The sequence below is a fragment of the Canis lupus genome, chromosome 17 (genome assembly GCF_011100685.1).
Source record: "Canis lupus familiaris isolate Mischka breed German Shepherd chromosome 17, alternate assembly UU_Cfam_GSD_1.0, whole genome shotgun sequence".
Taxonomy (NCBI): domain Eukaryota; kingdom Metazoa; phylum Chordata; class Mammalia; order Carnivora; family Canidae; genus Canis; species Canis lupus.
The window spans coordinates 61,519,000-61,529,149 of record NC_049238.1 but is presented as its reverse complement, the minus strand read 5'-3'; the positions used below and the strand labels follow the sequence as shown (position 1 = coordinate 61,529,149).

General features: G+C 50.2%; 1 protein-coding gene across 3 annotated transcripts; it reads left to right on the top strand.

Moving 5' to 3' along the window:
• Positions 1-1,798: 1,798 nt before the first annotated feature.
• On the top strand, positions 1,799-10,150 carry THEM5 (thioesterase superfamily member 5). 3 transcript variants are annotated; one of them, XM_038562276.1, is made up of 6 exons: positions 1,811-2,144; positions 3,715-3,916; positions 5,501-5,639; positions 9,350-9,460; positions 9,556-9,680; positions 9,975-10,150. In XM_038562276.1, the coding sequence occupies exons 2-6, from the start codon at positions 3,787-3,789 to the stop codon at positions 10,016-10,018; spliced, it is 549 nt and encodes a 182-aa protein (XP_038418204.1). In that variant the 5' UTR covers positions 1,811-2,144; positions 3,715-3,786; the 3' UTR covers positions 10,019-10,150. The 3 variants fall into 3 exon arrangements, with proteins under 3 accessions (XP_038418205.1, XP_038418206.1, XP_038418204.1); XM_038562277.1 differs by lacking the exon at positions 3,715-3,916 and having other exon boundaries at positions 1,799-2,144; XM_038562278.1 differs by lacking the exon at positions 9,350-9,460 and having other exon boundaries at positions 1,804-2,144.

Genomic DNA, 10,150 nt, shown 5'->3' with positions numbered 1-10,150 from the left:
TGCCACCTACCAACCTGGAATGGCCTGCCTCTTTCTTCTGATCTCTCTTTGCTCTGCTCTCATGGGCTACTTTCACAGGAAGCTTACACAGGGAACCTCCCAAGGGGTTTCAGATCAACAAAGACTAAGTTCCAAGCTTCTAATCCTGGTTTGGTCTTTCTGATGACCAGTCCCTGTCCTGAAGCTATTCGGGAGATTCATTATTCAGAATTGCCTCATTAGAACAAAAGATACTTGTATCACCCAGAAAACTCCAAGGGATTTAGGTGCTGCATTGAGAAACCAGAGGCCGAGTAGAGTATATATATTTTCTATTATTACACAGAGAGTATTATTTTCTAATCAGGCAATAAGAGATGCTGATCACACTGGGGAGTACAGTCTACAAGGGTGATAACCCAGCTCCCACATGGCTCTTGGGCAACAAAACAAGGACTTCCTTTCTCATGTTCAGCTACTGATTTTCTTGGAATCAGGACAGTAACGACCAGCTTGGAGCTCCTGATGATGTGGAGCCCCTCTTTCTCCCTGCTCCCATTTCCTCAGATTCCTCTACAGGAATTCCTCTTTTATCTCCTACTCAAGTTCCATCTTTTCAAACAAGTATCACATATAGAGACTGCCAGGGGCTGCATGGCTGCCAGGTACCGGCCGAGGCCTCGGGAAAGCCAGAGGACATGATGCATGGCTCCAGCCGGCTGCTGCTGCCGCACAGGAATGAAAGCACACTGTTGCCAGATCTTTCTACTTATCTGGAGACCCTTGACCTGCTTTGTGCAAAACTCCCTTTTTTAAAAAATGCTAGTAACTAATTCAAATATTTTTGGCTAGACCCAGAGACTAAACCAATAAAAAACCTGGTCTCCTTGTCCTTGAAGAAATTTCATTCTAATCTTCACAGGACATGAGGGAAATACTTATATTCTAGTCTTCTGGGGCAGCCAAATACAGAAAGTGGTACAAAACCTATAAACTTCCCTATCAAATCAGTTTGATTTTTCAGAAACTGCCAAAAATCACTACCACCACCACCATCATCATCATTATCATTATAATTCCATCTTTAGAACGTGCTTTTCTCCAGTAAATTAAAAGCTAGGAGTTTTAACTGAAAACTGGCCATTTTAATTCAATAGAAGAAATATCACCATGAAAAAAAGCTCACAACCTTGCAGACACTGGCTGAACACTCCTCCCTACTTTCCAGTGAAAGCTGTCCCTCTTCGGGCTTGCCAGTGACAAGGCCTCCACTGCCCAGCTCCCCACCTCACCCCCAGCTCTCATCCCCTCCCTTGGGGTTCCCAAAGCATGAGAGCACCTGTGCTAAGCTGCCTGCTCCCAAATGATGTCCTGTCTCTGCCTTTAAGACCTTCCCACCGGTTTCCCCTCCAGGGACCAGCAGATAGAGGCTTCTCTGTGCCACCCCTTGCCTGGGATAGGGGAAGGGGTGGCTAAGGGCCATGAGTCGGCTTCCTGAGTGCCACGATGATACCAGAGCTGATGTGGTCTTGTTGCGGAGCACACACCACAAGGGCTCCTCTGACACACACAGATTCTCCACCAACCCTCTCCAATCAAGAGACAGACCTTCTTTACCTTTCTGGGAACTTTCTTGGATTGCCCCCCAAACACTCCAGGGAAGCTCTCTAAGGCTCTGTGTACCATGTGCTATTTCTTTATGTGCTTTTTTTTTTTTTTAACAAATATTTCTTTTCTGGACTCAGGCCAGTTCTGTTGAGCATTCATGCCCAAGCAGCATCTGCTCCTCCCCAAGTGCTGGGTGGGGCTTGGGATCAGCTAAACGCCCCAAGCATCTGTGGGTATTGTGTCAAACCAGCCCAGCCTTGCCTAATCATTTGCAGAGGCCACTTGCTGCTGAAAGCTTTGTGACAGAAAGGGAGAGAGGCTTGTGCGAGCAGTATCTGTACCAGCAGCACCAAAGTCCATCCAGAAAGCACCCAACTTTGCTACTTTCTCAAGAGTCTGCCAGCAGTCCTGCCAGCCCTAACCTAACTCAGCCATGATAAGGAGAGGCTTTCCAGGCGGCAGTAAGGCTTGGCCAGCACAGAGCCCTTTTTGGTGGTCCCCAGGTCCTGCCCAGACTCAACCCCACCTCAGCATTCGGATCCTCCACGGACTCTCTGGTGAGTAAATTCCCAGCTCAGCTAGGGAGGCAGCCCTTCTCTTGGGGGCCTAGGGCATAAGGAGCACCCCAAAATTTCTCTTCCCAGATGATGGCTGGTGCAAGTGGGCAGTGTGTTGGGGGGGCTATTTGATTTGCCAAAGGGAAGGTGCTCTTGAGACACCAAGTAGCCCAGATCAAGTAGCTCTTTGCTGGCTTAGCTGGTAGAGCATGTGACTCTTGATTTCAGGGTCGTGAGTTCAAACCCCATGTTGGGGGTAGAGAGGAAGAAGGAAGGAAGGAAGGAAGGAAGGAAGGAAGGAAGGAAGGAAGGAAGGAAGGAAGGAAGGAAGGAAGGAAAGAAAGAAAGAAAGGAAGGAAGGAAGGAAGGAAAGAAGAAGAGAAAAGAAAAGAGTGATGCCTGGGTAGCTCAGTGGTTGGGCGTCTGTGATCCTAGGATCCTGGGATCAAGTCCTGCATCGGGCTCTCCACAGGGAGCCTGCTTCTCCCTCTGCGTATGTCTCTGTGTCTCTCATGGATAAATAAATAAAAAATCAGAAAGAAAGAAAGAAAGAAAGAAGAAAGAAAGAAAGAAAGAAAGAAAGAAAGAAAGAAAGAAAGAAAGAAAGAAAGAAAGAAAGAAAAAGAAAAAGAGAAACCAAGGAGCCCAGATCCAAAACTAAGAGCATGAGGACACTCTCTTCCTGGTCTGAGTCATGTGTGGCCACCAACAATGGGTCACCTTCCTCCTGTGGAACTCAGACCATGCCCCTGAGTTGGGGCATTTCCAGACGGAGGACACTGTGTGTAGTCTGGCAAGCAACCAACCCACTCCCACAGTTGTGATGGGTCCGTGAATGTTTGATGCCACAGAGGGCTTACTGTGTTCCACAGATAGTATCACACATCTGTGGGCGCCCAAAACATGTTTCAAGGGAGCACCGTGCCCAGGCAGCCCCAAGCTGTAGGCAGAGCTGGCACAGGCCCTGAGGTGAGGGGTGCAACAATGGTTCTCAACAACCGGTTGCATTCCCAAGGGAAGCCAGTGTTTCAGAAGGCTCAAGTGCCTGACCATCAGCTCTCATACTCACAAGCTTGGCAACCTCAGTTTCCCCATCTGTACAGTGGGGCTTAGATTAGCAGTTCACAGCCTCAAAGAACAGCTCACAAGTTTTTAAACAGAACAGTTGTTTTCAGTTTTGTTTTTTAAGATTTTATTTATTTATTCATGAGAGGCCCAGAGAGAGAGAGGCAGGATCATGATGTGAGCTAAAGGCAGACGCTCAACCACTGAGCTGCCCAGGTGTCCCAAAGAGGACAGTTGTTAAGACACACCACAGAGCAGTATGCCTCTACTTGTCAGTCCTGGTTCCCTTTTTTCCTTCCTTTGCACTTTAGCATCCCCTTGCCAGTCACCCACAGGTGTCCCCAGACCCTGTGCAGGGAAGATGGGCCGCTTCCCATCAGTCAACACTGGTGGAGGGCTTGAGGAGCCAGAACCCCAGGAGCAGAGCACCTGGGGGTCCCGCTGCCCAAGCAGCAGATGCCAGCCCCCAGGAAGCTGTTCAGTCTCTCTAATTTTTCCTGTCCAGGTCTCAAGATTCTGTCCAGAGAAGACAGATTTGAAGGACTATGCCCTTCCCAATGCCAGCTGGTGTCCAGACATGCTGGACCTATACCAGGAATTTCTAGAGAAGACCAAGACTGATGGCTGGATCAAACTGCCCTCCTTCAAGTCCAACAGGGACCACATCCAGGGGCTCAAGCTCCCATCTGGGTTAGCAGTTGCCTCTGGTAAGGCCCAGCCCGGGGGGCCTCTGGGCACACCTGCTCCCCAGCCTACGGGGTGGGTTCAGCCGGCGCCTCTCCCTGTGCTCGGGACCCTCAGGAAGGAGCTCCGCAAGCGCCCTTCGGGTTCCCGGCTGGAAGTTCTTGCTGTGTCTGACCCAGCTCAGACGCTGCAGTCCCAGGCAGGTAGACGAGAAGAGCAGACTAGCTAGCCCCTCTGACCTCCAGCTCCCCTCCTCCTGTCCAAGAGGACACAACCTAGTGGCCGCCTTTGCTCCCAGCCCACAGCAGTGCCCTGACCGCAGCCTGTCAGCCTCCTGCCCTCTGCCTTCTCCCTGCTGCTCTTCCTCTTCTGTCAAGCCCAGTCCTAAGTAGTCCTCCTCTCCACCCAGTAGAGGCCCTGGGACCCCTCCCCCACCGCAGTCCTTGGCACACCCGTCCCTACGGGGCCCATAGCTAGTCTCCCCAAACACCCACCAGATCAGATAGATAGAACTTTCCACCATCATCTTTCTTTGTGTGTATGTGTGTGTGTGTGTCCCTGTTTTCTTGTCTCTCTCATTCATCTATGAGGTTTTCTCCCCCACTAATGAATGGGTGGTACAGGAGGCAGATGACCTTTGGGTATATGCCACAAACAGCAGGGTCATCAAAATAATTTTTTTCCCAAAGAATTTGGTATCCATCAAAAAAGGATATAGTTGCTGTAGTAGTTGTCTTTGGGGGAAAATCAGAACTTTGGTGGACTTTTCTGCACTTATTTTACTGTGGTTTTTCTTAAGATTTTATTTATTTATTTGACACAAGCAGAGGGAGAGCGAGACAGGCTCCCCACTGAGCAGGGAGCCCAACGCAGGGCTCAATTCCAGGACCAGGACAATAACCCGAGCTGAAGGCAGATGCTTAACCAACTGAGCCACCCAGGAAGATTTTATTTTATTTTATTTTATTTTATTTTATTTTTTATTTATTTATGATAGTCACACAGAGAGAGAGAGAGGCAGAGACACAGGCAGAGGGAGAAGCAGGCTCCATGCACCGGGAGCCCGACGTGGGATTCGATCCCGGGTCTCCAGGATCGCGCCCTGGGCCAAAGGCAGGCGTCAAATCGCTGAGCCACCCAGGGATCCCGGAAGATTTTATTTTTAAGTCATCTCTGCACCCAACGTGGGACTCAAACTCATGACCCTGAGACCAAGAGTCACACGCTCCACTGACTGAGCCAGCCAGGCTCCCCTATTTTACTTGTTTAGTACTGCTGTTATTTTGAATTATATGTGCATTATGTGTTATATAATGTTTAAAGTCTGTTATAGTCTCCATCTGGCCATGATCCTATCTCTACCCCTCAGCCAGAGAACTTCCTGTCTCTCCCTTCAGACCAAGGGCTCCTTAAGGATAGGACTGTGTCTCTACTCTCAGACTGAACGCTCCCTGAGGACCCAGGGCCAAACCTGGGTGTCCTCTACTTCTCTCCTGGATCCCATGCCAGGCTCTGCCCATGATGCTGAATGACAGGCCCTGCCTCCCACGGGGCCCCATGCACTCACACTCCCTTCTCCAGCTGCACCACTGCCCATCTCTCCACAGACAAAAGTGACTGGCGCATCTTCACCAGGTGCATCCAAGTGGAAGGACAAGGCTACGAGTATGTCATTTTTTTCCACCCATCCGAGAAGAAGTCCATCTGTCTTTTCCAACCTGGCCCCTACCTGGAGGGGGCCCCCGGGTAAGCTACCAGCAGGGCCTGGGTGGTTGTCCTTGGCCACTTCCTGGGCTTGGCTCAGCTAATGGATTGGTCCACACACCAGGCCCTGGAGTCTGTACCTCTCCTGAAGTAGCTGAGTAGGGGCGGTAGGCACTGGGCTTCTGTCTCGACACCAGGCCTGGAAGGGCCTTCTCAATCCTGTCCAGTCCCCATTGTGCAGATGAGAGCCTCCTTACGGGGGTCTGAAACTTTTCCAATGAGAGGTGGTCTTAGAGGCCACTTTGAGAAAATGTTGTAAGCTTGGAAGAGGACAAGATCTGGAGCCAGGCTTTCAGTCCTGTACTGCCTCACTGGCCCTGGAACCCTAAACAAGCAGCTTAACCTCTGAACTTTAGCTTTCCTACCTGAATCCTGGGGCAATGATATTCACCTGCCAGAATGACTGAAAGATACAATATTCTGGGTCTATGTGAATGTACTCACAAATCGACTGGCACAATATAGCTATCAACACTTCATGTTTCACCCATGGGCAAACTGAGGTTCATAGAGGTAAGGTAGCCCCATAGCATAGGCAACCAAGTCAGATCTGGTCTCTAATCCAGGATCTGGGACTCCAAGGCCATTGATCTCTCCATTATGCTCTGCTGCCTTCAAACCTGGGAGAGGCCCAGGAAGGAACTCACACTGTACAAACTGCACAAGGGAAATCAAGCTGGCCTTGAGCCTCCTGCCCAGGGCCACTGGGCCACCAAGTCCATGGCTCTCTGCCTTCTCCTCCATCCCTATTCCTTCTTTAGGCGGTCACTGGAGGCTGTTGGTGTTGCTGGAGTTCCTACAAAGGAGAAAGAAGTGTAGGCAGCTGCTTGAAGGTCCCAAGGCCTGGGAGGGACCCAGCTGCAGTGAAATTCAGAGATATTAAGAGATGTCAGCACTGCCACAGGCAGTGGATTCAGACCACAGCCCTTGATCACCCTGTCCATCCCAAAGGCGTCCTCTGTGAGGACACTGATTTTCCCAGTGATGCATGAAGACCCTAGGGGACTAGTCAGAGCCCTACGCAGCTCAGGGATCCCCTCCCCTCCGAAGAGGCAAACCCCAGAAGGCAGGGGTGGGGGCGAAGTGTAGCTGATTTTTATTTAGGGGCTCATGGAGGTGGGGCAGGAGAGGCAGAGGAGGACCATCCAACATTGAAGCCAGTGGGTTGAGGGGTTCAGAGAAGAGATTAACGCTGAATAGAAATAAAAAATAGAAATAAAAAATAGAAATAAAAATAGAAATAAAAAAAATACACAGTCTATCTACTGTGTAGGGAAAAAACAGTTCTCCCCTACTATATCTTTTTCTACTATGTGTCTCCTTTACTACTCACATGGGACACTTTACTTCTGATAGTTCTCATCACCAAATGGGTGGACACACACCAGGCAATTCTGTGTGTCCTACAGTTTAACTCCATTCTGACACCATCTGGCCGCAGACAGGATCAAATCCCACAGGGTAAGGGCTCAGTCCACAAGGCTGCCGCCTGCTACTGCAGATGCCAATAACAAATAGCGGGTCCTCGGTTTCCCACAACTTTTGTCTGATTTGGCCATGTCGGGAAGCAAGAATTTCTTGGCCCCTTCAAAAGTCCTTCCAGCTGGACTAGGAATCAAATTGACATGAAACAGATTAACAGGAGAAAATCAAATTTAATAGTGTACATACAGGAAATCCACACAGATACGGAAATTCCAAAGACAGGCAAAATGAAGGATATATGTCAGCCTGAGCTAAGGAGCAGAGTGCAGGGGTCTGGGACTTCAGGGGGAAGGAGCACCCTTCACAGGGCAATAACAGCAGATGCTTGTTCATTAGATGCTTGCCCCGCCATACTGATGGTTCACCCAGGCCAAATGTAGCTCTGCTAATAAACTCTGTTCTGGGAAAGACCCCCAATTTCAATTCTTCTGCATAGTTAAAGGAGGGGCAAAAGTTTCTCTTGAGCCCACAGGGTCTTGATTGCCTTCAGCTCAAAAGAATATTTATGCCAAAGTGGCCCATCTTGGGGCAACTTGCCTTGGCTCCTACAGTTACAAATCAGAGGTCCCTGCAGCCCCTTCCTCATGTTCAATTACTTTGCTAAAGAGGCTTATAGAACTCAAGGAAACATTTTTTTTTTTAATTAAAGATAAAGTACACAGAAGAGGCCAGATGACAACATCCATAAGGCGAGGTCTGGGAGTGTCCCCAGCACACCCAAGAGCTCTGTCCCTGTGGAGTTAGAGTGTATCACCCTCCCACTGAGCCTGCGTTCACCAGCCTGGAAGCTCTCTGAACCCTATACCACTGGGATTGTATGGAGGCTTCCTCACGCAGGCATGACCCGTCATATACTCCATTTCCAGCCCTTCTCCCTTCCCTAGAGGCTTCTAATCATGGTTTGGTCTTTCTAGGGACAAGCCCATCCAGCAACCAACTAGGAGCCCACCCAGAGTCACCTCAGTAGAACAAGACCCTCCCATCACCCAGGAAATTATGAGGGTTTCAACAGCCCTGTGCTGAATGTGGGGCAGAGACCAATTTATCTTTTCTGTCTTGTCACAAGTAACCGCCCAGTCCCTAGGCAATGAGAAGGGAGAGGTTGCTGGCTGGCCAAGAGCTATCCTACAGAATCCACACGCTTGCCTATGGACTCCTATCTGGCCAATGAGGATAACCAGGGAAGAGCAGGTTTGGGGTTCTCTGACACCCCTCTTTCAAGCAATGTGGAGGTGTACAGGGGTTTTGTAAACATTACCTCCTATAATCTGATGAAATAGGATAAGATTTTATTCACACTTTATAGTAGAAAAACTTAAGCTCAGAGAAGTTTAGCGACTCAGCGGCTCAACACCTTAGCAACTTGCTCAAGATCAAACAGGGAGTGAGAGGTGGAGCAGCCGGGTGGAACCCAGTGGGTGTGGTTCCATGGCCCCCGGCTGTTTCTCCTCCCAGTGGTGGGAACAGGAGGGTAAGCCACCCTAGCAGGGTGGGCAGCTGGCTTGGTGCATGGAGAATAGTGCTTTTGAAGATCAGAACCTTGAATCTGCATTCTGGGCATGGGCGCCCTTCTATTTTCCCCAACTTAACCAACAGTGGAGCGGCTTTCGCATGAAGGTCAGTTTACACAAGTGAAGATGAGAATTTGACTCACTTTAAGTAAAGCAGGTGTTTGCAGCATCCTGCTGAAGGGGCACTTGGCTTTCTGCAGGCGGTGCTGCTCAGGAGGCTGTCCTGTTGGCACAGTAGAGGGCATGAGTTAGCTTCACATTTACCTGCCTGGAAATGCCAGCTCGGCCCCAGACTGGCTATAGTGCTGGGGAGGTGGGAGCTGGCCGAAGCCGTGCCTCGGAGCCCAAGCCAAAGAGGACACGGGCTTATCCATCCCTGTTGAGGACACTTGTCCAAATGATGGCAACTGCTGCCAGCAGTTAGGTGATGAATCAGAAAAATGTTTTTCTATTACCTTTATCAGAAAAAAAGAAAACACATTTTCCTGGTGAAACAAAATAATTGTGTCAGGGGTTGCTAACACTGCTGAAGCGACATGGGAGAAAAGGTAGAGCGACCTTGAGCAGTTTGATCAGCTGAGATCCTGCTCTGCTTCCTTTCCGGGCCCACAGAGAGGTAGAGGCCGGGTCGGGGTGGGGAGGGGGTGGTGCGGCAGAGAGGCTTGCAGCCCTGGCCTCGCTCCTGCCTCACCCCAGGTTTGCACATGGAGGCTCCCTGGCTACCATGATGGACGAGACTTTTTCTAAAACTGCTTACCTGGCCGGAGAGGGGCTGTTCACGGTGAGCCTCAACATCAGGTTCAAGAAGTAAGTCTGAAGAGGAGGACGGGGGGATGGAGTGCGGAAGGGACAGCAGCCAGGGGCTCGGGTGAGGGATGGGCTGATCCACCTGCTCTTTCCAGCTTGATCCCAGTGGGCTCTCTGGCTGTACTGAACGTCCATGTGGAAAAGATCGAGGACCAGAAGCTTTACATGTCCTGCATCGCCCAGAGCAGGGACCAGCAGACGGTCTATGCCAAGTGCTCAGGTACAGAGGTTCTCAGCCTCAGCCCCAGACTGTGTCCTCTGTCCCACCATCACCCTCAGGACAAATGGAAGGAAGAATGCTGAGGGTGCAGTCCCAAGCTGGGATCCAGCTTTTCAGAGTGGGATTGGGCATCTGCTATAGACTCCGATAAAGCAAGGGAGAACCTGGCTAGGATTTTTTCCTACGTGTGAGTGGCACAACCTGTACCGCAAAGACAGGATCCTAGGTAACAGGATGCAGATGCTCAGAGCACCTCATCTGGGTCCTGCCATTCAGTTTGCCTTTCTCCCACAGGTATCTTCCTTCAGCTGCAGCTAGAAGAGGAATCACCCCAGTAACAGTCACTCTGCCTTCCTGCTGTCTGCTGTGCCTGCTTGGGACCCACTACAGAGCAGGGAGGGGTCCCCAAGAACTGACTGGTGACATAAAGAAGGTGCTTTTCTCTGAATAAATATAGACTCGTGGCCTCA

Coding starts and splice junctions, on each gene's coding strand:
- THEM5 (XM_038562276.1), top strand. CDS start 3,787: ATGCTGGACCTATACCAGGAATTTCTAGAGAAGACCAAGACTGATGGC. Junction 9,461..9,555: donor CTCAACATCAGGTTCAAGAA/GTAAGTCTGAAG, acceptor TGCTCTTTCCAG/CTTGATCCCAGTGGGCTCTC. Junction 9,681..9,974: donor GGTCTATGCCAAGTGCTCAG/GTACAGAGGTTC, acceptor TTTCTCCCACAG/GTATCTTCCTTCAGCTGCAG.